This window comes from Anarhichas minor, unplaced genomic scaffold (assembly GCF_050575085.1).
Source record: "Anarhichas minor isolate MPS153535 unplaced genomic scaffold, ASM5057508v1 ptg000003l, whole genome shotgun sequence".
Taxonomy (NCBI): domain Eukaryota; kingdom Metazoa; phylum Chordata; class Actinopteri; order Perciformes; family Anarhichadidae; genus Anarhichas; species Anarhichas minor.
In genome coordinates, this window is record NW_027466449.1 from 7668831 (window position 1) to 7695487 (window position 26657).

At 45.2% G+C, this 26657-nt stretch overlaps 1 protein-coding gene across 8 annotated transcripts in view; it reads right to left on the reverse strand.

Moving 5' to 3' along the window:
* The window catches only part of kmt2d (lysine (K)-specific methyltransferase 2D), a 32840-nt gene extending 7273 nt beyond the window's left edge, over positions 1–25567 (reverse strand). The window contains exons 1-46 of one of the 8 annotated variants that reach the window (XM_076095881.1): positions 24746–25567; positions 22274–22356; positions 21872–21980; positions 21521–21723; positions 21256–21365; positions 20987–21149; positions 19807–19975; positions 19540–19654; positions 19187–19365; positions 18779–19074; positions 18325–18441; positions 17410–18200; positions 17173–17286; positions 16910–17023; positions 16675–16779; positions 16402–16583; positions 15962–16126; positions 15656–15765; positions 15468–15512; positions 15184–15369; positions 14897–15067; positions 14674–14796; positions 14144–14247; positions 13908–14043; positions 13717–13797; positions 13551–13628; positions 13283–13441; positions 13057–13126; positions 12640–12878; positions 12449–12522; positions 11985–12035; positions 10252–11886; positions 9978–10169; positions 9424–9563; positions 6777–8578; positions 6561–6684; positions 5127–5208; positions 4962–5028; positions 4616–4848; positions 1564–4500; positions 1324–1473; positions 1061–1225; positions 795–942; positions 637–718; positions 367–539; positions 68–192 (exon numbers count right to left, since the gene is read on the reverse strand). In XM_076095881.1, coding sequence (XP_075951996.1) covers positions 68–192; positions 367–539; positions 637–718; positions 795–942; positions 1061–1225; positions 1324–1473; positions 1564–4500; positions 4616–4848; positions 4962–5028; positions 5127–5208; positions 6561–6684; positions 6777–8578; positions 9424–9563; positions 9978–10169; positions 10252–11886; positions 11985–12035; positions 12449–12522; positions 12640–12878; positions 13057–13126; positions 13283–13441; positions 13551–13628; positions 13717–13797; positions 13908–14043; positions 14144–14247; positions 14674–14796; positions 14897–15067; positions 15184–15369; positions 15468–15512; positions 15656–15765; positions 15962–16126; positions 16402–16583; positions 16675–16779; positions 16910–17023; positions 17173–17286; positions 17410–18200; positions 18325–18441; positions 18779–19074; positions 19187–19365; positions 19540–19654; positions 19807–19975; positions 20987–21149; positions 21256–21365; positions 21521–21723; positions 21872–21980; positions 22274–22322 — 12663 coding nt within the window. In that variant the 5' untranslated portion in view covers positions 22323–22356; positions 24746–25567. Of the gene's footprint in view, positions 1–67; positions 193–366; positions 540–636; positions 719–794; positions 943–1060; positions 1226–1323; positions 1474–1563; positions 4501–4615; positions 4849–4961; positions 5029–5126; positions 5209–6560; positions 6685–6776; positions 8579–9423; positions 9564–9977; positions 10170–10251; positions 11887–11984; positions 12036–12448; positions 12523–12639; positions 12879–13056; positions 13127–13282; positions 13442–13550; positions 13629–13716; positions 13798–13907; positions 14044–14143; positions 14266–14673; positions 14797–14896; positions 15068–15183; positions 15370–15467; positions 15513–15655; positions 15766–15961; positions 16127–16401; positions 16584–16674; positions 16780–16909; positions 17024–17172; positions 17287–17409; positions 18201–18324; positions 18442–18778; positions 19075–19186; positions 19366–19539; positions 19655–19806; positions 19979–20986; positions 21150–21255; positions 21366–21520; positions 21724–21871; positions 21981–22273; positions 22357–22917; positions 22994–24745 lie in introns of those variants that run through there. The other 7 variants (XM_076095848.1, XM_076095839.1, XM_076095865.1 and 4 more) reach the window with 7 other exon arrangements.
* Between the last annotated feature and the right edge of the window lie 1090 nt (positions 25568–26657).

The following is a 26657-nucleotide window of genomic DNA, read 5'->3' on the forward strand; positions in this document are numbered from 1 at the left end:
CTTTAAACAGGGTGTAATGATGCGATGCAATGCAAAGATGCAATGCAATGAGATTATGGCTTGGTACCTTAGCTGCAGCAGATGACAATGTGAATGTAACAGACACTTCATTGTTTTTGGCCTTGTCCCAATGGTTAGATGTGGACACAGCCTTGCTATCAGCTGCTTCAAATGGTTTGTTTTCTGGAAATGCTACAAAAGAAAATGTGTACATAATTGTTTTGCATTTTAATAACATAAATGGATGTAAAAAGTAACATGAAAATTGATTTGAACAATAAAACATAATGAAACACACAGGAAGGAATTCATCAAAAATGGGAGAAACGTTGCTGTTTTGGGGATTTACAGAATGTTGTATAATACCTGGGATGGCAGTGCGAGGTATAAGGGGGATGATGGGGGATATTGCTCTCTCTGTCTCCTCCTCTTTAGGCTCCCGTAGTTGAGGGAAACGTGGCGTTTCATCCCCAACGTTACTTTCAGGGGAAGATGCCGGGATGATGCTTTCTGGGGCATCCTCATCGTCACTCTCCATCCTGTTAGAAAGACAAAACATACATTTATAGGCACTAAGTAACAGGAAATCCATGTATTGCGCTTGACAAAGAACTCAAGAGAATTGTCCTATTGTACCTGATGTCCTCATTCTGGTTATGTGGTGGGGTGGGGAGAGCTGCTAGAATGTCGACACTCTTCACCTCATCTTTAACAGAATCTGCAGGAGAATATTAGGAACCCAATTACTCTACAACTCCAGATCAAATTAAATATTCATGAAAAACAATGTTTACCCATTGGCTCTTCCGTTGGTTCTGTGTCTTTCTGACCCTCAGACAGCTCCTCTCCAGGAGTCACGCCATTCAGCAGCTTGTGCTGTACTGAAGGTGGAGGAGTGGGTGGCAGGGAGGATGGGGGTGTTGGTGGGTTGCTGAGGTTACTCTGTAAAGGGTACAAAACATTATCCTCATAAATCATCCTTTGGTTTTGTAAGACTGCATTTCTGAAGTTGTATTTTTATTTTTTTAACTGAACCGTACATGTTGCAGCTTAGTTATACCTTTGTGAGTAACTGAGAATAGTAGTCTGGGATATTGTCCAGCACTGCATTTCCAAAGGATCCTTTGAGCTGGGCTTTGCCATTGGCTGGGCTGCTTCCAAAAGGGGCAAACAGATCCAGACTGGCAGTGATTGAAGGCTCCATCAAGGGCAGCAGAGAGAGTCCCTGGAGGGTAAATGTCCGTTAGTCTACATGATGTGGAACCACTCTGCAAAACAGCAATGGCAAAAATCCCAGGAAATAAATTGTTGCTATCCCTTTACCTGTTTGAGTTGCTTTATCAGGGCTTCAGCACTTTTTCCAGCTTCTTCCTTTTTATTCTTCTTCCGTGCATTAGGCCCTCTGTCTCCAGTTGCCTTATTAGTGCGCTTTGGCTTTTGTGCAGGAGACCTTTTTGTTATAGACTGTAAATCCTGCAAGGGTCAAGAAAGGGAAAGAGGTTCTTTACTCACATACAGCAACATAAAGAGAGCAAATGGAATGAATGGACTAAGAAAACATACCTCCATATTCCGTGGAGTCCCTTGAAGTTTTTGTTCCAGCATTGCTAGTTTGCTGTTAATGTGGCCATTGATCTCATTGTGGATGCCTTCAGAAGGCCTCTGAGCACCAAGCTGAAGGTTCTTGGTTCTCAGGAGTTTCTGTAATAGTTGCTGTCCAGTCTCAGATCGAGGGCCTTGAGTTCCAGGGTCTCCAGACATGTTTCCAGCACTAATAAAGCTAGTGTTGTTCCCAGAAGTAACTGCCTCACCCGTTGCTTCTCGCTTTATAGCCCCAGGATGAGCCTCTGGCGCACCATCACATTGAACCTCTCGTGGTTCCTGTTTAATGTTCTGTAAGGTCATCTTGCATAGCTCCCCTACTCTAGGACCATGTTGTGTGTGAGGACCATGGTTCTCTGTTACCTGCTGCTGAACATTTAAGCCTTTCTGTGGGCCATTGGGGATAACTGAGGCTGAGTGAGATGTTTCATTGCCCGATGTCTGAGCTTCTACTTTCAGTCCAGGACAGTCAAGCGGACTCTTGGCTCCAGGTGACCTGAGTGGAGAGGCCCTGACATGGCTGTACGGACTCCCCCTTCCAGCCCTGCTGTCAGCTATAGAAGGTGAGGAGACGTGGGAGGAATGAGGCGAGGCTGGGTGGGCCGGGCTCATGCCAAAGGGACCTCTTGGAGAATATGCATGGGATGGAGAACCCTGCATGCGGCTTGCTGCAGCTGCCATTAGTGCTTGCTGGTTCTGGTTGGGAGTGGGTGGACGCATACCCATAGCTTGATTAAAGTGTCCAGGAGAATTGGCAATTGGCTGGCGTGGAGATGTTGGCCTTACCATTCGGCCCGGGTCCATGGGTGAAGGTGGCACTGGTACCTGGCCTCTCATAATATGTTGCTGCATCATCTCCCCTAATTGTGGCTGTTGCTGCCCAGGGACCATCATCCCCTGTTGCATCTGTGGAGCAACACCGGGTTGCTGACCCAACATGCCTGATTGTTGCGGAGTGCCCACTGCTCCCGGCTTTCCCATTGCTCCATATGGCATCTGCTGCACAACCTGTGGCATCTGTCCTGGTGACATATGAGGCCTCAACTGACCTTGCTGGCCTTGACCCATAGACATCCGCAGCATCTGTCCCTGTTGGAGCTGCCTCTGGGCAATCATGGCCTGGATGTGCTGTATCTGCTGGTTTGGAGGAAGATTGCGGAGCTGAGGATTCTGAGCAATAATAGCCTGGATGTTGATTGGGGTACGGATCTGTCCAGGTGGAACCACAGGCCTCTGCACCATCATCCCTTGCTGCTGGGCTCTCATCATGCCCATCATAGCCTGTTGTTTTTGTTGCTGGGCCATGAGGGCTTGTTGTTGGGGGTTATGACCCATCACAACAGGCTGTGGCTGTCCAGGATGGTTCTGGTTTATGACCTGCTGTTGGATGTTGGGATCTTGTGACTGCTGCATGGCATTTTGTACCGTTTGCTGTTGTTGTTGTTGTGCTAAGAAATCAATTGGTTTCCTTTCCTCTTTAACAGTCATCAAAATGGGCTTGTCAACATTGAGGGAACCTTGCCTCTGTAGAGTGAGCGGAAGTTGTTGCTGATGTTGCTGAAGCACACCAGTTTGTTGATTTCCAACCAAACCTGTTTGAGGTTCAGGTACAGATTGAGGATTTGATTGTTGCTGCTGGGCCATATAAACCTGGTTTTGATGCTGCTGCTGTTGTAATTGCTGTCTTCCCAAGTCAGTTTGATGATCATTTGTAGCACCTAGTTGGGACATCTGATTGGGAGTGGAGGGTCCACTGTGCTGCGGTGGCGTTCTTGAATCAGGGCTGAGGATCCCACCCTCTTTGGGGCCTGAGTTTTGGTTGTCTGTAGCTCCCTGTGGCTGGGGCGTGATACTTCCTGCTGAAGGCGAGGAGCCCATCTGTGGTGTAGAGGGCTGGGAAAGCACACCTTGCTCTTGGTTGGATTGACTGGTCAATTGTGTTTGTTGTCTTTGCTGTGCAATCTGCTGTTGCTGAAGGTGGGCCAAATTTGCAACATTTTGCTGATGCTGTTGCTGAGATGCAAGCATGCGTTGGGCCAGAATGTTCTGTTGTTGTGGAGTCAATTGGGCCTGGGGACCCCTGAGGCCAGGAGATCCAACAATTCCCTGCTGGCTCATCATAAGTTGGGGCCTCTGTTGTTGGGATGGTGCAACTGGTGGGTTCCCCATAATCGCTGGTTGAACTGCCATCATGGCTTGACCATGATTAATAGACTGGCCTCCAGCAAGGTTCTGTGAGAGTGGAGCCACAGACTGGCCTCCAACCATTCCTTGTGGAACCTGCACTATGCTCTGCTGATTGGGCTGGTTGGCTAGTATTCCCTGTTGAGTGTTTGCTTGTTGTTGGGCCATAAGTGGGTTACCCATCATATTGGATGGCGGCTGAGCAATTAAGCCAGACTGTTGATTTGGGTGTGGCATTGGTTGCTGGCCCATCATAACCTGCTGCTGCTGTTGTTGCTGCTGGAGCTTTGCCATCTGCATCCTATGTTGAAGCTGTCTTTCTTGAAGAAGCCTTGGGTCTGCACCTTGCATCCCAGGCCCCTGTGGGAAGAATCCTGTTGGAGCACCAGGAGGACCTGGGGCCCTGGGGGGCCTGGCTACAAGAGCAGCAGGAAGCTGGGGTTGGGGTTGGGGTTGGGCTCCACCAACAAAGGGCTGCCCTTGGGGCATCCTGACAGGCATTCCGCTTTGGGGCATCACAACAGGGTGTTGGGCCATTACTGGTGCTCCCTGTTGGCCCATCATCATCTGGCCAGGCATCTTGGGAAACATGTGAGGGGAGGCCCCCTGTGCAGAATGACCCGGGGGAAGAATACCTGAGCTTTGCTGATGCTGCTGCTGTTTGCTTCTGTACTCTGCAATGAGATTGGTGTGCTCCTTCTGCTGCTTCCGTACCTAGAACAGAACAATTAGGAACAGATATGAATTTGTTTATCAAGAGCCTTTACTGTTTTGTAAAACAAAACGGTATATTTATTTGTCTTTATTAGTTTCCATAAAATCTACACACCTGGTCAAGCTGTTTCTGAATTTTGCTCTGCTCTTCTGTTACCAACTTTAGTTTCTCTGCATCTGCCTCTGCAAACTCCCTTCCAGCTTTCTTAGCAGTGCGTTGCTTAGCACACAGTGCCTTGCGTGATTTGCGGTGAACTCCAATCTGTTCCTCCAGAAATTTCAACTGCATTTGGAGTAACTGCTGAGTGTGAAGAAGCCATTCTTCATATTGGTGCTGTTCTGCATCATCTGTAAAATAAGAGGATAACTTAAGACAACCATAAAAGAGTATGGGGACAGAAATATAATGTTTCCTTATGACTGATACATGTTTAACAAGAGGCATTATTGGTAGAACATACTGATGATTCCTTGCACAAACTGGGGAGGGTTAGGTCTCGACTGAGTGGGATCACTGGTTTCTCCCTCCTAAACACAAAAAGAAATAAATTTGAATCAATCAGCTACATAAGACATACAATGAAAGTTAATCAATCATTCATCATCAATCAAGCAACACAGCATACCTTTGGAGGTCCAGGAGTAAGTTGACCTGGATCTGTGCCCGGGGCAGAGGCCAGCCTCTGAGCAAGCAGAGAAACTTGTTGCCTGAAGAGAAAGGACATAATAAAATGTATTACTATACCTGCAGCCTACCGAACCATGATGTTACCACCACCTGATGGGTGTCTTGTGATGCTATTAGGTTAGACAGTTATGACACTGCTGCACACTAGCTCACTCCCTTTGGAGGAGTGGACAGCAGTCTTGAGAAAACAACATGACTAACATGCACTTCTTAAATAATTCTTAACATCTGCCTGAGCAAACAGTTGTGCCAGTAATGGAGATGCACCGATAGCGTTCTGATACCGACTCAAATGGCTGGATCGGGTATTGGTGACAATAGGCCGATCTGGTGTCGAATACCCTTATTTTAAGAAATAACAATTCAGTATATTTATATCTATGTATTTATTTGTTACACATTGTTTTACAGAGTTAGGAAAGCAATGTTTAAGCCTAGCCTGACGTTGGCTTACTTATAAAAGAATGATCCCAGTCACTTCCACACAGTGAGGCATAAAGCTTATTAATCAAACACCAGTATCTGATCGATGCTTGGTACCGGCTGATACCTTTAGTCCAGGTATTGGGACTGAAAAGGTCAGATCGGTGCATTCTTAGAAAGCAACACTACAAATTCTGAAGTTTAAAAGAATACCAATACAGGTTTTTTCCAGGCTCTAAATTTGGCAATGGTGGTACCTCAGTTGTGTATTTATTTCTAATTGTGAAAATGTATGACTATAGACAAGGACTCAGATGATCCCTCAACTCTGTAACTGAAAACATTACAATGATTTGGAGCTGGAACATGTCGAGGGGTGTTGATTCAGTGGACAATTTTGAGGCTGAAGTTTATGATGGCATCTGATCTTAATGGATAAAAATACACTGCCAGGTGTAATTCTAATATGTCCACAATTAGGAAAATATATACATATTATTTTTACCCCAAATTAAGTGTTGTCGGGGGGGGGGGGGGGGGGCTCGCACCTGTGAACTTCGGTTCTGCAGTAAAAATAAACGGCCTATGACGTAAAAAACAATTCACGGAAATCCCTCTGTAGACGGACCTCTGCCACCCATTTAAGCAGCGGCCGTGAGCTAATCATTGAGGCAAGTGCAGATGCACGAACATGGAATTTAAGCACGCACGCAGGGCTCGGTTATGACAACAAAGCAAGGAGAAGCTCGGATAACAACACACAGAGGGAGAGTGACTTGATTCTCTGCTCAGGTAGACATCAGTCCATTATATCTTAGTAATAGTTGTTTGATGCTATATTAATGTTCAGAATGTTATATACAGCTCCTTTAAAACTGTTTGATGAAAACATACTGACCCAACTTAAAAGTCAAACTAATGTATAAAAGCTTTACACAAGACAAAATACCTGTTTATGCCAGAAGGAACAGCCATTGGATCCTGTGCCAACACTCTCTTGATGCCCTTAAGTGCCACCATCTTTGCCTTGGCAATGGGATCCATGAGGTCATCAGTAGCAAATTTGTCTAAATCTGCAATAAAAGAGTAAGACAAAGTCTGTGGCTATAGTACGAAAATAACATCATGACGCAGAGTGAAGACGGCGACAAGCCACAGCGCTTACCTTTATCTGGGAAGAAGTTGTTGGCCAGAGGTGGTTTAATCAATGGCTGCGATTGCGGTTGATGACCGACACCTGCATGGATCCCTGGCTGACCCATCCTCACCATGGCTTGCTGCTGGGCCATATTCATGTGAGGTGGAGGTGCCATTCCAGGTCCCATAAGCCTTTGCTGCTGCTGCTGTTGTTGTTGTTGTTGCAACATGTGCGGAGCACGGGGTACCATCCCTGGCTGAGCCATCATTCCTTGGGGTGGTGGACGATGGTGGTGTGGCAGCATTATCTGTCCGGGTGCCTGTGGGTTAGGCTGTTGACTTGAGAGGCCAGGAAAATGTGGCGTCATGCCTCCCTGGTGGAGGGAACTGAGCTGTTGCTGCTGTTGCTGCTTCTGTAGTTCCTTTTTCTCATGCTCCAGAAGATCCTGTATTAGAAGGGGCAGTTCACCATCTAAAGAGCTCTCTACCTTTGCCAAATCAGCAAGAGAGTGCTGTTCCCCTACATCAGGCAGCCCCAGCGGATCATCACCGATATCTGCATGTGCAGCAGCTGGAGGAAAAGGCAATGCGTTAGCTTGGCCTGGCAGGGGGTACGGAAGTCCCCCTAATCGAACAGAACTGAGTGAAGCTGACTGGTTTTCTGGCTGTGCAGGCTTGGCTGATGACGTGTTCCCACCAAGAAGCATTGACACAGCATCTCCCATTTCATCTTTTACCACAGTATGTCCTGGATGCAGCTGAGGGGTCAGACCTCTGTCCTCTACTTTTACCTTGGAGGTATCAACAGTGTCTGCAGAGGGCGGCAGTTGGGTAGAAGACCCCCTTGCAATGGCAGGAGCTGTTGTGAGAGACTTCTGCCCTGGCTCCACTTTGGCTTTTGCTTCCACTTTAACAAGCGCAGATCCAGAGGAAGATGAAGGTGCTTCACTTTCTGCTTCCACCAACCGCAGCTGGTCTGAGAAGACATCTTTAGGGTCTCCTTGGTCCAGTTCAGGGTCGGTGTATGCCAGCAGGTCAAACTCATCACTGTTAAGCAAGTCATCTAGATGTGGATCATTGGTTTCAAGGTTGTCCAGGTTGCCCAAGTCATCATCTCCTTTGTCAGGGTCCAAGTCTAGAGCCAAATCATCCTCATCCTCGACACCTCCATCCCCTGGGGCATCCCCAAGCCCCTCTAGGTCAGGCTCTGGCAGCTCCTCACTATTTTCTGCCGTGGCAGGCTGGGGATGTGTGACTAGGCTTGGTTGTCGAAGCTGATGCTGCTCAGCGCCAGGAATGTTCGGAGTGGAAGTAGCTGCCTGTGGTTGCAAGTGGGGCTGTTGTGTTACTGGGCCTGTAGACTGGTGAGGCAGTAAAACAGAGAGTGCACCCTGCTGTAACCCCAGCTGTGAGTTGCTGCCCCCCTCTGTTTGAATGCCACCAGCTTGAGCTATGGGATGTTGCTGACCATAAGGTGCTGCCATCTCTTGCTGTGGAATAAAGAGACGTGGTCTTGGCTGGGGTCCACGGGGCATAAACTGAGGTCGTAGGGAAAGCCTCTGCGAGTTGTGTCTCAATTCAATGAACTGTGGTGGGGGTCCTTGACCCATTGGCTGCATGGTCTCTCCTCCATGTCCTGGTATCATGGCGTGAGGGTTACCCATGCCTTCCATGCCCTGGATGTTGGCAGCAGGGTTGACATTGTGCCTTATGCCCATAGCCTCCATGCCAGGCTGGGGAAACCTCCTTGGACCTGGAGGCTGGCCCTGCCACTGAGGAGGGAATGGAGGACGGGCAAACATGCCCTGAGGTCTGCTGGGCCCTGGTAGCCTGAAGGACAGAAAATACATTTCCATTTTAACCGTGTAGACCAGGAGTCTTCAACGTTTTTCAGGCCAAGGACCACCAAACTGATAGAGAGATGGAGATGGAGCAGGGACCCCCCCCCCCCCCCGACTATATATATTGTATAAAATTGTGTTTTATAGTTAAACTGGGCCTAGTGCCATGTATAAACATACCTTGTTATTGAGCATTCAATACTAAGCTATTCAAATAATACACAGGTTCATATATTCATGTTTTTATTTTAAACATGTACAAGGTACAGTGAGTAGGGTGGCCGTGCCACTGCCATTTATAAACATACCTTGTCAGCTGATACCAATGCCAATATCAACATTGTCTGTCAATTGCATGATAATCATGCATACAAGCTATTCACATTGATGTTTTCATTTTAAACATAAATGTGGAAACGAAAATGAGTGATGGCCTATTAGTGCCATTGCCATGCATAAAGATAACCGTTATCTTGCATACAATGCTGAACTATTAAAATAATGGACAGATTCATGTTTGGGGAAAGAAAAAAAAATATATATATATATATTTTTTTTTTTTAATCGTCTAATCAACCAAAAATTTCACGGACCCCCTGCAGTACCTCCGTGGACCCCCTGTTGAAGACCTCTGGTGTAGACAGTAATACAGCATTTTTAAGATGTGAGGGGTGGTATTAATTTAGGGTGCTAATTATTTAAGTAGCCAACACAAATTGTCAAATCCTTGTGTTACCATTGTTCAAACAGTGGGGGGGAATGATTAACTGTGTCAAGGGAACTAAGTCGTAGTAATTCACAACAATTGTGAATCTACTTCAATGATGCGTTTACCTTAGTGCACTTGGATCGATGATGGCAGGAGTTCCTGTAGGTGGTGGGCGAATGAGCTTATCCTCCATGCCTCCAACAGCCATGGGCATCTTCCCTGCCACAGACATCTGAGGTCCAGCAGTAGTAACAGCAACACGATCCTAAACGAAGTAATAAGAGGAAAAAGAGGCAAATGTAACATTCCTTTTATTTGTAATAAATTGTTGCATTTCTACAGAGTTTATTTTGCCTCTCATTCATCAACACACGCCGACGGCAGCGAGCTTCCATGCGAGGCACTTCTCTGACCATTTATGGTTCAGTGTCTTGCCCAAGGACACTTGGGCAAGACACTGAAGGAGACACAGAAGGAGCTGAGGATTGAACCACCAACCCTTTGATTACAACCCACTCACAGCCAACCCGCTCACTTTGCTACTTTGACATTTAACTTGCACCAGTCAAAGAGTTGAAAGTACCAACTCCTCAGCAGAGCAAGTATTTAAGTTTGAAGACAGGCCATGCAAAGACATATTCCTAATTGCTACATCACACTGTTGTAAAGGCGTTTGTACCTGTGGATAAGGTGGTGGTGCTCTGTGGGCCTTGTCTTGTTGAAAGGCTCCCATTTCTGCTCCAGACCAGCCAGGGGATGTACTGCCAGCAGCAGCAGCTGCAGCAGCAGCAGCAGCAGCCGCTTCCTTCTCTTGTCTGATGGAATTTCTCTGCATTTGTTGTCTGATTAAGAATTCCCTCAGCCTCAGTCGCTAAAAAAACACAACAAGCTTTGATTAACAAAAGACTTAGGAGGTGCATAGCATGATTGTTCATTGGCTAATAGGTTGATACCTGTCGGTGCTTCTCCAGCTCAGAGGGGCTCAGGCCTACTAATGCAGGGTCGTGCACTGCTGAAATGTCAGGCATTTCTTGAGTGCCTGGCAAAGCTGGCTGATGAGGTGCATCTGGAGGGCGGCCAGCTGGTAGTTCTTGAGACCCAGAAGAGGGTGGCACCCTGGAGCTGAAGCCGTCTGCACTCATAGTCTGCTGAGTTTGTGGCTGTTGTTGCTGAAGCTGACCCTGTAACATCTGATTCTGCTGCTGAGTTATTTGGAAACCTCCCGTGCTGAGGCTGCGGCCGAAGGTAGGAGGTGCTGACGGTTTACCAGAGAGAGGATCACCTATGGAACTGTTAGTCGGATGGGGTGGAGGTTGCTGGTTAGGATGAGGTGAGCTTTTGTAACTTACAGTTCCCTCTGGGGCAACAGAAGGGGGACGAGGGGGTTTGTGGATAGTAGCAAAAGGGTCTCTAGATTGTGGCCTTGAAGGTGGCTGAGAACAAAGGTCTGGAGAGTGGAAACGAGGGTTAGCAGGAGAATGGACAGAGTAGGCATCATTGGAATGGCCACCAGGAGTGTGGGGAGACTGAGAGCTGCCCTGGGACTGTGGGCTGGAGGGTACTCTAGGGCATAGTTCCTGTTGAGCTACAGGGTGTCTCTGAGGTCCGAGAGAACAATTGTCACCTGACTGCGGCCTGGGAGTCAGTGATGGCTGAGTGTGGGGGTCGGAGAAAGGGTGGGAAGGAGAATGCCTGTAGCCTTCAGAGGGGTGGCTTGGGGAAGCTCCAGGATGAAGTGTCCCGCCCTCCCCTTGGTGCATTCGTGGAGTCATAGGTGCCTTGAATAAACCATCCCCAGACTCCAGCATCCCAGCAGGAGAGTCAGTGGATAGATCAGGTCTTCCAACTGCAGAGGAGCGTGGAGATGGTGCACTCATATCAGCCTTGTACTGCCCTGTGCTTGCAGGTGAGGAAGCCACTGCAGAGGGTGATGGGGATGAACCATATTCTGACCGTCCCATCCCTTGCTGGGTTCTGAAAGGGTCTCCATAGTGGGTATTGTGGGGTGGCGAGAAGATGGGCGACTCCCCAAGCCCTGTGCCTCTTGAATGAGGACTTTCTGGAGCTCCAAGGGACTCCTGGGAGCCTTGCTGCGATTGTGGTAGATGGCCCTGTTGCTGCTGCAGCTGTGATCTGAAGTAGGGGTCAACCTGCTGAGCCCGTCTGGGGGTTCCAGGAGTTCCTGGTTGCATGTCAAAGGGGCCAAGACTGGCTGGCCGTCCCTGAGGAGGACCCTGTGGGCCGGAAGCGGAATAACCTGAGGAAGAGGCCTGTAGGGGGCTGGCCCCAGCATGGGAGAAGGGTGTGGTGGGGTGAGAGTGAGAATGGGGCGACTGAGGAGGAAGCTTAGCAAAGGGATCTGTCCGGATTTCAGCTGACCCGGGGGTCTTAACAGGTCCATCTGAGAAAAAGACAGAGGATGATCCTGAATCTGGAGGGAAGGGAAATGGGCTTTCTGCAGAGCTGGGCTGGGAAGAGATGGACATAGAGCCTGAAGGTGGAGGGATCTGGAGGTGTAAACTGGGTCGTTCAGTCTTTACCCGCACTCCCTCTATCTTGATTGGCCTGCACACCTGACTCTCTGCCTGCTGTGGAAAGAGGAGAGTACATGGTAGGCATGGACAATCTGCACCACGACGCTAATGAAAGGTACCAAACAGCAAAAGGATGGTGCTGCTATAATCACCTTCTGCGCCTTGTTGATCCTCTGAGCTGCTCTGTTATCTTTGGCCTTTTGCTACAAAAAGAATGACAGAATATAAAAAATGTATTCTTACTTCTGCATAACAAAAATATTAGTTAATAATTAACAATGTCTTTTGTTTAATTGCAGAAATATCATACATGCATGCTGGCTGAATCAAGATAATCCTAATGCCAAATTTCTCATTGAGGTTCCAATAAGCAGTACCCACCGCACAGTTGAAATTTGATTAACAATGTCCTATATTTCTGTGTTGGTCATTTTTCACTTGAGGCTTTCTGCATAAAAGTAATGATACCATAAGCCACAAGGGACAATTCAAAACACGAAATAACAAGAGCCCGGCATCTTTGACTACATTTTAGAAATTTGTGTTACAAGAAAACTGCAGAAAACAATTGTTGAGTTAATAAGAACCAAAATAAAACAATAATTGGAGAACCTACCAGATATGGAACCTTGTCAGCAGCCGACACCTTCCTCCAGACCTTCATGATTTGCTTACAGCGACTAGCCCAGTCTGTCACAGGAGAAATGTGTAATAGCTGTTCAATATCTAACAGATATAAAAAGTATTAGGTCTGTTTGGTCTTCTAAGATGTTGTACATATTGTTATAGCGTTTCTTCCACACTCACCTGGGTAGTCCTGCCTGAGAGTGGGAAAGTTGGTGTTGGCATAAAGCACAGGGGAAATAGTTGAAAGTTCCCCCAGCTCCTCGTCTTTCTCCCAGCGCTGGAGACTGCGTTGGTTGTAGGACAGCCCATCGCCCTCTCCCTCAGTGGGGGTTGCTGGGGAGGAGGGGGTTGCTGGGGTAGAGGGAGTGGCCCAGGGGCTCTCATCACCCCCATCTGGACTGAACACTCCTCCTCGGTCCCTGTACACCATATGAGATGTTATTATCATATATAAGATAAAGTGCTTGCCTGGGCCAATAACATTGGAAAAAATTAATTGTGTCCTTCTACACTATGATTTACAGCATAAGTTGTGCAGATTGTACACACAAAGTATTGTACAATAAAATGCACTAGGCAATTGAGTATTGGTCCTACCGCATATCAAAGAACGGTGACTGACTGAGGCCAGGAAAAGCATCCATCATTCCAGCTGAGGGCAGGGACCCTGTTAGAGATTTTATATGTTTTATTCTCAAGCCAAACTTCCCCAAAACCTTAGTTGTACTAGTCCTTACAAAGTCCTCAATCACACAATAAATGCGATTTTAAATGTTAAAAAAAAGGTTTTAATGATCATATGCAGACATGCCCACATACACACCTGAGAGGAGAGCTCTCTGCGGCAGAGCGCTACGATTAAGTTCTCCCGTACTGCCCTCCAAGATGGGCTTCATGCCCCCCAAAGGGGAGCCGTCTGACACTCCCAGAACCTTCCTGAAGAACTGCTCAGAGTCCTGACTCTCCATCCCTTGCGGAAGTCCTGTCACGCAAGGACAACAGCAGTTAATGTATGACGCTAACATATAAAAGTATTAAAACCTTCCCTAAGTTAATGTTGCATACAGTTTAGACCAAAGTCAGGGCTCTACCTTCACGTTTTTCTGCAACAGAGTCATGCGGATCAGTTGACGCCTGGTCCTTCAGCGATGAGGATGGTGCAGAAACTCCTAAAAATGTACAATTTTAAATCAACCTGCAATTACTTCCAAGACCATAACAATGAACCAGCAGAAAAGTGTCCAAACAGGCACTTACCTGCACCGTCTCCCTGAGCCTGATAGGCCTCACCCGCTTCTTGCTTGAGAGGGAAAATATCTTTCACCACACGATCCTCAGCTAGTGAGAAAAGCACAAAAGGTCACAAAAGGTACTAACCTTTTCCACACCCAGTGTCACAAATCATTTGCATAGTTGTATTGTGCCATAGGTCAAGTTAGTGCTCTTACTTTCTGGAGCAGTAGTTTTGACCCCTGACGGTGCTGGTAATGAAGGCCGGACCAGACATGCGCCTGGCCTCTGCCCAGGAGGTATCATCACAGCTTTCTTACTCATGTCTATTAGTGTCTTCCCAAAGAAAGCCTCCTGCAGCAAATCACAAACATTTCAGATATGAACATTGTGTCCCTTGATACCATACGTTTTCAAAACTGTGTAAAGCATGGGGCATAGAGAGACTTGAAACCTGGAGATAAGATGGAAACATGTCCTCAAGTTTGCTCTTCTTCCGTCCCCGACGTTTCTTGGCCTGCTCCTCGCCCTCCACTGGTTTAGGATCCATAATGTTATCTGTGTCAGGGTGAGGTCCTATGCATATATAACCATGCAATTCAGTATTCCAAATGTACAATACTCACAAAAAAACGAATGCAGTCCTTAGTAATGATGATACAATAGCCATGTGTTAAAAATAACTCAAGGGGTTGCGTTGGTGTGGGCTTGCTGCTTTAGCGCCTTAAAGAACGGCATGGCATGGCAGTGAAAGTCACGCCAGGGTCCACTTTCTTCTGGATGACCCTGTAGTTCTTTGCCTTTGTTCATGCAATGCTAATATCGGCCTAAAGGAGGTCCCATGTTCAATAACTATCAACATTTTCTAAAGTAAAGCACTGAACCCCCACGCTAATTAGTCACTTCTGCTTTCAGAATTCTGGAATTATTTAATTAAAACGTTTTAATATTTGATTAAATGAAATTCAAAAAGTTGTCACTGACCTTCATCAATGGTTCTCTCTATTGGTTGTCCATCTAATGTAGTCTCTCCAGCCAACTGGGCGAAGAATTCTTTCTTCATCCGGGTGTGACACTTCCTTTGTCGCACCATGAAGCCTCCAATTCCTAGTACAATTTATATATTAATATTTTTTTAATATTTTGTTAATGCTCAGACATCTTTGCGGATGTTACAAGTCGTTTTGTGAAATTCTGGGTAGCTCACCAGGCCTGTAGGGTTTCCGCTTCCTTTTTTTGCTATCCTCCGTCTCCTCCGCTCCTCCTTTGAGGCCCTCGCAGTCAGCCATGCCTTCAGTGCCTCCCTCTGCGCCACCATCTCTGTCAGGGCTCCCAGGGTTCTCCATCTTGGATTCACAATCCATGGACTCCCCACAGCCTAGATATACAACATAACATTGAATTTGCAAAAAGTCTTGCATTGAAAAAAAAAAAAGGAGAAACACATCCCTGAAATTGTTAATACACCACTGAATGAGCGGAGAGTGTGCAAACCTTTTCCATCCTCCCCTTCTTCGACTTCCCTCAGATCCATTCCATCAGGACCTCCTTCACAGCACAGAGTGCCGAGACGGGAGCGACGCTGCCGCCTCTTGTGCAGGGGAGACATGGAGATGCTGCGGAGCAGGGACATACCCGACTCCGTCAGCCACACACCCTCCAACCGGTAGAACTGGGGTTCTGTAAATTGACATTTGCAAATATGAGTGACTGGTGACTGCGATGACCACGCTTCATGTGCTTGTGATAATAAACATGAACACGCTAAATCCACTGACCTGGCTCTTTGATCTTTATTGAAGCCATAATGGCTGACTCTACTACTGCGAACAAAGGCAAAAATCAGGGAGAGAAAGCAAAAGAAAATCGTGTCATCAGTAAATATAACAACATCCCGGGTATATTTTTTAAAACCATAATCTACAGTGTGTCTTCAGTTTTAAAACAGTGTCGTTCTGGGACTTACCCACGGTTTTTGGAACATATGCGGAGCAGGATGTGCACGCAAAGCCCTCATCAGAAGCTTGTTCCACCTCATCCTCTGTGTACAGACTCTCACAGACGGCGTGGACCCATCTGCACAGGCACATAGATATACACATACTTTTCATAACAACTCACACCGCGAATCAAAGATGTTATGGAATAATTCATGACAGGAAAAATGCATAAATAATCCATTCCCCGCTTGTCTTCATTAGCTGCAGTCTCATGAATACCTAAGTTTCTGTTTCTAGTGTGTGCGCGTGTAGTTCTAATGAGCAGCACTCACCGATCGCAGTACTGACACTGCAGCAGCAGCTCCTCCTCCATGAAGTTCTCTCTGCATACCGGACATGTGACGAGGCTGGCACAGGGGCCACAGTGGGTGTAGTTGTTCTGCCACTCACAGTGGAAACCCGGGGTGTTGGAACCACACTGCACACAGCATACACACCTGCACAGAAGTAGTGAAGCACTGTGTAACAAATATACAGCTGACATGAAAAGATAAAAATAAAATAAAGACACCAATTTAAAGTGCCAGCAGTTCTTCTGTTGCTACAGAAACAAGAGGGAAGAGGGTTGGGCCTCTGAATTGCTAATGCACAGCTGAGGTAAGAGTGTTTTACATAATGCGCAAATTTACATGTATTAATTTCCATTTGACCTCATTGAAAAGCTACAAGGCTGAATGAAGTCTTGTGCTCTAAGAGTTACATTGTTTTTTACCATTTGCACTTCCAACCACCCTTGGGAACATTGTGCAGGGGTGGGTCTAAGCAGTAGGTATGATAGCTGACATCACAGTCATCGCACAGCAGCAGACGGGAGGGGTCCGAAGCCTTTCCACACATCTCGCACACGATACATTCCAAACAGCGCCAGCCCTTACGGAGCATTGTCTTGGTGATCTACAAAAGACATCAGGTTTAATCTCTCTGGATTATATGAAAGTAGGGTTGACAATAAAGAATTAAATCAAAAGGATAACGTTGTGCTTACTTTGCTGTTCACACAGTAAGGATGGTAACACTGGGCACACTGAGCACAAGCCAATAACTGCCCCTCCGCACCCTTTCCAAAACTGCCACACACAACGCACATATCCTAAAACAGAAGAGAGAAATTATTTTTTTTTTAAAGTGGAGACAAAGAGTATTTGCGTTTCTTTTGAAAGAGGCAACCGTGTTTGTGCCACACCGTAATCAAAAATGTCACTCTACAAAAAGAGCTGTACCTGGAGCAGGACAAATTTATCGGTGTTTGAGAAAAGGACCACCGTGTTCTGCATGGTGTCGTCTTCCTCCTCGTCTTCCTCCTTACTTAGTCCAGTCTCTGTGGTCATGCTTAGCTGTGAACAAGGGAACTAACAGTTACAAACACACTTGCCAACATGAGTCACTAATTAACTGACAAGTGATGAAAAGAGTCATTATGACGACGTTATAAAAGTGACACAATATAAAAGAACATTTGAATTGTGTGTCAAGTACAGCTCACCAGGAAAGCATCAATGCAAGAGGCCATGGCTTTGAGGCGTGACCTCCCACCACGCCCTCTCCCTCCACCGCCTCCTCGAGGTCGACGCTTCCCAGGAAAACTATTGCTTCGCCCCTAAAAGCCAAGGAAAAAACATTAAAATGTTCAGTCGTGTTGTGAAAATGTAACAATGAAAAGGTTAAAGCAAAATTTCAGCTGGTCAAGCAAAAATCTTGTACTTGTAAATGTTGACCTCACCTGTTTGACCCGCGAGCGACCCGGGGACCCTCTGCGCTTCACCTTCTCTCTGTCGCTTCTGAACGGTTCGAAGGGAAGCGAGTCATCGGTCTCAGAGAGCAGATTATCTGTGTGCGAGTGGCCGGCGGGTACAAGGCCAAACTCCATGGAGAGCTGAGGATCGTGTTCTCCTGGAGAGCCCAGAAAGCCACTGCTGCTCTCATCTCCGTGGCTCAAATATGACATCTCATCCAGCAGCAATTCCCTCTTTACCTCATGCTCCTGCAGTTCCTGCTTTATGTCATCATGAAGTCCTTCTCCTCTCATATGCTCATCATACTCTTCATCCTCCTCCTCCTCAGAGTGAGGTAGTAACCTCCCGCCTATTTCCATAGAAGAGAGGACCTCTTGTGTGTCCACTGATAAAGAAGGAGACTCGGGGTCCTGGCATGGACTCCTTTCCTGATGATCATCCATGGGCAAATGCTCCGTTTTGACCACAGAGGCAGGAGAAGCTGGTAACTTTGGTGGATCCTTACTGAATGATTCTGTGATCGGCGTGCCATCGGAGCCATTGTTTAATGACTCTGGTGATACTTCTTCCACTGGGGGAGTGGCCTCCTGCTTCTCCACCTCCATACTCTCAGGGACCTGCTGTGACACTGGTGTTGGTTCTACTCTAAGGTTGTCACACGGAGTCTCTGCTGTGGGGTCCTGGGTAGGGGTGGCTGGAGTCACCTGGCTGACTTCCTCTTCCGCTCGCTCTTCATCAGCAGGAAGACAAGAGGCCCTCTGTTCTGTTGTTGCACATTCTACATTTGAGATCAAGGAATGTGTGGTTATTAGTGTAAACATTTATAAATCTATCATTAGTCACGTACAGATAGTACTTTGTGTTCATTTTCAAAATATGTCTCCAGGGTGTTCGGAGTTTACCTGTGGACTCAAGTGGAACAGCGGTCGCCTCAGAAGCCAATCCTTCTGTTGCTACCTGCGGCTCGTCCTCCTTGATTTTCTCCCCGTCTGTTGTCTCAACAACTGCAGACTCCACCCCTAAAGCCAAAAGTAGTTCACTTTCAGCACACCATCTCAGATATAAATTACATTAACTTAGTCGATGCTTTATCAAAAGCGACTCACAATAAGCGCGTTTAACCATGTGGATACAACCCAAAAACAAATTGCAAGAATCATGCAATACATCGAATCGAATATGCTGATCTACTTCAACCGCCACATTTAGAAACAATAAAAGAAAGAGGTGGGGGGGGGGGGGGTTATTGGTCAAGGTACAGTCAACATAAACAAGCTGCATTCTTTTTACTAGTCCAATAAGACTCATGACAGTCATGTCTCGTAAGCTTCGTCTTATGTTGTGTCTCAGACTTACCCAAGTCCATGGGTGTCTCTTTGTCAGTTATGGCTTCAGCCTGAACCATCTCTGATGCATCTTTCTGTCCTGGTGTCACCTCTGATAAGTCTGTGTGCTCTTCTGTCCCCATGTCTGCATCCGTTTGGATTGTCATCTCTACCAAATGCCCTTCGGTCTCCTCGGACGCCTCTCTGGTTCGTATCTCCGCTGTGTACGGTTGAGTGACGGGCTGCTGCTCATCCTCCTTGCAAAGCCGGCAAATGCACTTTGCTTCTGAAAGCTCCCCCGGTAAAGCACACTCACTGTGCACCGACCTACGACAATAAAGAGAGGATCAAGAAATATTTTTAGGATAATATTATTGACAAGCACCACACATGATGGCTACCGTTAATAAACGCTATTGCACTTCTGCGTCAAACAAACCTGTGGCATGTGCTGCAGCACAGCAGAGTGACAGATGGGTTGGCAGCTTTGCTGCACACGCCACACACAGAGCTGCGGTGACGCTGGCAGCCCTCACACACGGCGTAGTTGTCGAACCACTGGGCCACACCTGGCAGCACCAGTCCACGGACACCACACTCCGTACATACACGACACCTCTGACAAAATACGAATAGTGGGAGTAAAATGTAAACCGTACGATCAAAGAAATACATGGTAAAAAAAAATACTTTTTTTTTTCATTTTCTAAACTTGCTCTCACGATAGGTTTCTGAGGTTTCTGAGGTAAGGGTATCTCTTTGTACCAAAGTAAAAAGATAAATGTTACTTACTCTGCATTTCCATGGGTCAGAGGGAAGAGAATCCATGGCTGGCTGGAGACAGAAGGTGTGGTAGCCCTTATCACAGGCATCGCATACCAACATTTTTGAGTCTTCTCCCGGTTGTCTACGAAAATTAGGAATAAAGACATAGTTCTTAAAAATGAGAAATAAAGCTCAAGTGAAATAGGACAAATGTCTTTTTTTTAAACTATGTAAAACGTTTAGATACTACATCCGACATTATTACAGTATCTGATTCACTGCAGTTTGACTTACCTGCAGGTCTGACACACTTTACACTCTGGGCACTGCCATCCTGCCCTCTGGATGGGCGTGGCACCAATCTCAAGACAAGCCGCATGATAATGTTGGCCACAACCCGTGCAGAACAGCAAGTCCGTGAGCTCCCCCGCCGAGTCACACACTGCACACCAAGCCTCCTCACCTGCTGTAAAAAAAAATGTATTAGAAATAAATAAAAAAAACATTACGGGGTGATTGAATGGATAGCCACCTTATGTTTTGTTCAGCAAAGTAAGAATTTATTTTGTTCAACAACATTTTAACTTTTAAGAGAGACTATTACCAATGATTGCTTTTTTCCCCCCAACTTTCAAGCTATGCACGAAACTGAAATGTGTCAACAAAGAGCATAAAAATGTAAAGTCCACAATTGATAAATAAAATCAGTATGGAGCCAGTTACCTCACAGGAATTCTGAGATAGCTTTAGACTCGTTTGACAATATGCACAGCTGGTAATCATCTGTGAAATGTGTGGATAGCACAAGCCGTAGTGAAGCCGGCGCTAAGCCGTTCGTGCCGGCAAATGACGCATTTGATTAATCGTACGCAACGGCTCCGCAAGTGGTGGCGGCGCTTGGTCGTGCACCTCAGAATTTTTGTAACTTGGCTGCGTGTGCAATCGGAGTTTTTCCAGACGTGACTGTCAAAAATAGTTCTCTGATAAAAGCACCATTTACATCCCGTTTTAAACGCTTTAGAAACCGGAGGTCTTAAAAATCTTCATTTACGTTTATATTTTGCCAGCAAAATCAAATTGTGTACAGGCTAGTCAACCTTTGTTTCATTATATTGCATGTAATACTTGACTTCTTTCTTTACAGGGCTTGTATTAAGGCAATCAAGTAGACCATGAATATGAGATACGAGTGAACAGTTAATTACAATTCCTCCTCCGCATTGTGGAGGATGCCGTTTATGCCGTTTTGCCAGTTACACGCTTTTTGATTCTTCACAGTACATTTTGTTCGTACTCCCTCTGGCGAATAATGAAACGAACGACACGTTTAGCATAAACGTCTGTGTGTGTGCTTGTAGCCTGTGCGCCATCTGCGGAGGCGGTTTATACTTGCGCGAGTATAAACAAAGCTTTACTGTGAGCATGCCTTAAGTAATGATATCACAACTTTGACAAAGATATTTGGTTGTCTTACCCAACTCCTCTGCCTTGTCTATGTGCTCCGGACAGAGGAGGACCAACTGCTTCATGGACTGGAAGGATCCACTGGCTGCCGAGCAGGGGAAGTGGTAGAACCGCGTGCAGCCCTCAGCGTGGCATCGAATGGTTGCGCCCAGCCTTTTGCAGTATTCGCAAAGCTGGAACAAACCAGTGGTAACAAGTAAGATTTGGTGAAGGAAGCCTGTTAATCCCTATGTTCTCACTCGATACCATCTTATTCAAGTCTATAGACAGTGCACTTACCCGCTGTGTCCCTGAGATAACGGCCTCATCCACGTTCTCCAGCTCCTCATTCTCCATCCGCTTCACTCCCTCCGACCACACCGCACACCAGTGATGAACCGCACAAGCCCCTGTTTACAAAAAAACAACAACACAATATCAGTTAAATTCCGAACAAAACACCAACTCTACATCTGTGTGCTGCATTTCTAACAGATGGAATCTATTACATAAATAATTTATTGTACACAAATTAAATATAATAGCATAATGTTTTGAGTTCAACCTGAGTCGTCAAAGAGTGATGCCAGGCAGGGGGAGTCGGAAAATCCAATGGAAGACAGGTCATCATTCCCGGGCTGTGGCAGTGGGGAAGCTGATGGCTTGAGGGTCGGCCGCTCAGGAAATGGCCCAAAGTGTCTCAGTTCCCGCTGTCCATGCAGGCTCCTCTCCACACAGTTACAAAGCGCACAGGCTCGAGCGCTCTCTCTGTACAGTCACAAACAGGATTGTTCAAAACATGAGTAGAGATTCTGTTTTTCGTGTTGCCAACAATGAGCCGTTTCTTGGGATATAGACTACAACAGTGTGGACCATATCATTTTTATTTTTTTTTAAATCTGAATTAATAACTTACACAGGTGTGCTGGACGAGGCTGCATTAGCACCAAACACGTCCTCAGCAGCAAGAAGGGCTTTGGACTCCTCAGAGGAGACAAGCTGCTTTGAAGGGGCATTGTCATCAGCTGGAGAAAAAAAAAAAAGAACAAAGAACAAACATCACTTTATATAATGGGAATAAATGGCTTTCACCAAACCACCATTAATGTACCTGCTATTCTCACCTTTAATAAATTGTGTTTACAAATCTCAATGAAATCAATCAACAATTAATTAATCAATTTAATTAAACATTTTCAATCATATGCATTTCTCTTTCAGAGCAAAGGCACATTATGATACTATTCATCTTCCTGCAGAATGAAACACATTCATAATGGATGATGTAGCGACATGTGGTTTAAAAACAGCACATTACCTGTAGGTTCAGAGTCATTTTCTTCGCAGTTTGATTTCTGCTCGTCCATTCCCCGTACTGATTTTGACCTCCTTGACAGAGATCTGTAATTTCAAAACATAAGTAGCAAGAAGCAACTTGTAAATGTTAATCAGAAGAAGAACAGTTTAATGAAACTATTCACAGGATGCAAACAACCTGTGGGCATTATATCTGATAACGGGCTATGCCACCGACATCAGGTCTGTGAGAATCAGAAGAGATCTGATAATAAAAAATAATAAAAGTAATAAATGCATAACATTCAGGTTTCCTCCCATAAAAAAATGAACAGCTAAAATGGTATGTAGGTCCCCACTTACAAAAATAGTAAATGTCATTTTCATTAGGCAACATAAGTTTAACACCATAAAAAAGAATTCCTAAAACTCCACACTAGCCTCCCTATCCAACCAAAAGCACTTTTTACATGAAGACGTAAAACAAACAATGCAACCCATTAACCATGGCTAATATGCCCTCACTTTAGATTATGTCCCTGTGTTAATCTGACTAACGTTAGCACTAATACAACCGAGCTTCCTCGCAAACTCATGGAAATAGCGCGAGGGTTAAAAGGGACAGATCAGTCGGAAACCGCTCTTACAATTCAAGTTATCGTTTACCAAGTAATGCATAATCCAAATCGGTGAAACAGCTGCGAGAACAAGCACAAAATGATGAAACTAAAATGGTGTTTTCCCAAATAAAACAACCATAAATCGGGATACACAAAGAAAACACAACTTCCGTGTGTTGAACTTCCTGTTGCAGCACAGCTTATTTCGTGCAGAACCTTTGTCGCAAGCATCATAGTTCCGCTGTGAGATTCACGCCATTAACAAAAATAACGTTCCTGAAAAACAAACAATGAAGGACTCGCCATTTATTTTATAAACACAACTAATAATAGGAAGCCACGTCACGTGTTTCAACGTGTAAATGAAATTTTCACGCGACACTTAAATAAAAGGAGCCAATCGGCTTGGATTTCGCACGTTATATTTTACTTATGGTAGATATATCACAGGCTCACCGATGTGTGTTAATGTCGTCGTGAACCTCCACATGTTACAAAACAAAAAGACAAACGTCCGTGATGCGATGCTGTAACGTTAAATTGTGATCTAACGGGCTCAAAAGACAATACGCGTGACGGGGGATTATTAACTACATAGATCCAGCTGAGTGTCTCGTAATGTTTCCTCAGTTACAAAACAAACACGGTGCCATCACACTCATCCTGTTATCGATATCAAACGCACATTTAAAAATGTTTCTTATTTATTCGCACTGAAGCAGCTGAAAGAAGACCCCAGTCCGAGAACGGGCGCACTTTTGTTTTTAACCCATAGGAGCATAATTCATAAAATAAATAAAATCAGAATGCAATTAACTAGAACATAAAATCAATTACAACGTAAGCATCTTTGTCCAAATTAGTGTGAAAGGGAGTGTTTTGAATGCTTATCGAGTAAGTACTAGTACTTTACATTTCAGTCAAAACTCCCAAATTAAAATGCATCATACCTTCACTTCTAGTATGTGGTACTACGATAAAACATTGAGTAACAAATGGCACGTTGTTAGCGGAACAATGCAACCGAGCTGATGGACAAAATGAATTTATCTATTATGCGTTAACATGAACTAAAGCCTCGTAATCAACGTGTTCAATGGCAGCAACACTGGAAACGCTTCTCGACAACAAACTTGACGTCAAATCCAAGTCCTACACAACCTAACTTATCACGATTAATGAAGATACTAAATAGGCTTTGTCTCTAAAATGAAGTTGTTGTTCAAAGTGATGACATGATGGCGTTAAGTTAACGTCTCAACATCCTGCTAGCTAAGTTAACGTTAAAAGTGTTAACGCTACAAATTAACTTTCGCGGTGAACGTTTGCTTCTTATTTAGTAATGGTCGTCGATAGCAGATGTCGTTTGTTGCGGTGCCACGGGTAAAAGCTAATGCGATTTTATAGTTGAATAATTGCAAAGCTAAGCACTATTCCTCAATGTAAACACCGACTTCAAAGGGTTGATCTTGTCCAGCAAATAGCTTTGTCCGTGTCACTGGCGGACAGGCTGGGACGGAAAAACTCACAACTACCAATGGTGACGTAGCAACAAAGTGTCCCGAAGAGGCAAAACTACGATAAATATACACACTCTCGTGCGCAGGCACATGTGCGGTTAAAACGTCAACCGACTACTATGTGAACCATACCTCAAACACAGCCAACGTAAACCATATTCCAACCTAAAGTTAGCACCCAGGTAACATAGCTAGTTCTCCAGCAATTAGACATCCCCATCTGGTCGAAGCTAACAGCTAGCTAAATGTTACCGATAGCAGAGCTAACACTATCCGGTCTAAGGTCAGGGTTGGTGTGTCTTTAGGTATGTCTGTTGCAAGAAGTTCGAATAGACAATAATAAAAACAGCTCACCTCAAAAAAACAATATCGTCTCCTCATACATCAGCACAATCCAATCAGCCACACAGCTTCCCAGAATGCTGACGGTCGCTTCATTTTATGTACCGGACTATCGCTGCGGCTAGCCGGCTGGAGGGAGAGTGGGGGAAGTGCACCTCGGCGGAAGGCTGTGCGGTGATGCTAGCTAGCTTCTTAACTAGATGGATAATGCTATGGTTAGCTAGCTAATCAGCAACTTCAGCTTTGTGTCGAGTGGTCGTTTACTGCCGGGGGACTAGTAAGCACCGAGACATGTCTTCAACCGGCCCCGACAAAGGCTCTCCAGCTTCATGCTGTGAATCCAAAAACGATCCAGCTATCTGGCTCCTTGCTTGGGGATTTAGCTTGAAGGCTAACAACCTAACAGAAGCTAGCCTCTGCTCTGTTCTGGAATCTCGCTCGCGAGGTCGTTAAAGCGACTCCAAGTTTGCACAAAACAGTGCATCCAAAAATTACAGCCCCAAACTTTGTTGGCACGACAGTAAATATAGTTTTTCTTTTAGTTTCAAGTCCACTGCAAAAGATTAATCTACCTAAATGTGCAGCTCAACTTTGCATGGGTACCCTGGTATGGGTCACTAGCATCGCTTCAATCCGCTAAACTGCGTTGCGTCTGCACACGGCTATATTCCGCCAAGTGGCTAGCTGCTGTAGCAGTGCAAGCTAATAACAACTACGTCAAAAATGTATTCATGAAAAACAACGATCAACAATTTCATTTTATTACTAGATACCAGTAAAACGTGTTACGGCGTTAGTGTAGCGATGTTCACCGTTGTGCGAGGGTTGTCATTTTGCACACGGCACACGAGTTTAGTCTGAGCGCGGACCACTGAAATATGGTGTATATTAGATATTAGGTCATTCGATTTTCGGATCCAGGGAAGCCATTTTTCATGAGGTTGTTATGGTATAGAACCAAAGCGACTTTTACATGCCCACAGATGAATGCATTTGTTTTGTTAATTGATCAGACGCGATTTAATTGAGGCTAATTGTACTTATGGTAAATTCATTTTGTAATTAACATAACAAATGTCTGTGCAATACTCCTCGTGGTTTCTAATTACTTATTCCGCTTCTGATACTGTACTCTCCTTCTGCTACTATACTGCTATGCGTTGCGCATTTTTTGGAGTGAATGAAAAAGATTTGTAAAGAGTCGGCTAATCACTCACAACTGCGGTGATCGGGAATAAACCTCGACCAAGTTTTCAGCAGGTTCACCGATAATCACCTAACCTGCGTGTTATGATGAACCCTGGCGATTTGTGGCCACATTATCTTATTACTCATGTATGTTATTATAGGCTACCATCCATTTGAAATTTTGTATCAAGCCACATATCAATGAATATTCCAAATTAAATAATTGTATATACCTTATGTAATAATATATTACAACCTGTGTTGTAATATGTTGACAATACGCTCAACACTTTACAGCCCTCATATGAATCAGTTCACATGAATCTCATGAAACAATTCAGTGACCTTTCCATTTAAAATGACCGATCATTATTTGTTCATGTAATACATGTTCAAATCTGGTACAATAGACTGAGCAATCATAATGCATAGGCATATATAGATATTGAACATAATGCAGATACTATAGGGGGGTGGGAATGAGAGCCTTCTTTATCATTAGGTTGCCTTGTCACTGTGAGAAAGTCTCAGTGACATGAGTGACTCAGGAAGGATGGCTTCAAGAAAGTTAAATGTTAGTTTTTTAGTTACTGAGTGTTGACATGTTAAGATCCTAATACTTAACACGTAATAACTTTCAATTGTTATGCGGATAAGGGCCGAAAGTCCTCTCCGATGCATGAGTTTAAATTTGCACACAATTATGTTGGGTAACAGTCTGTCCGATTGTGAGAAG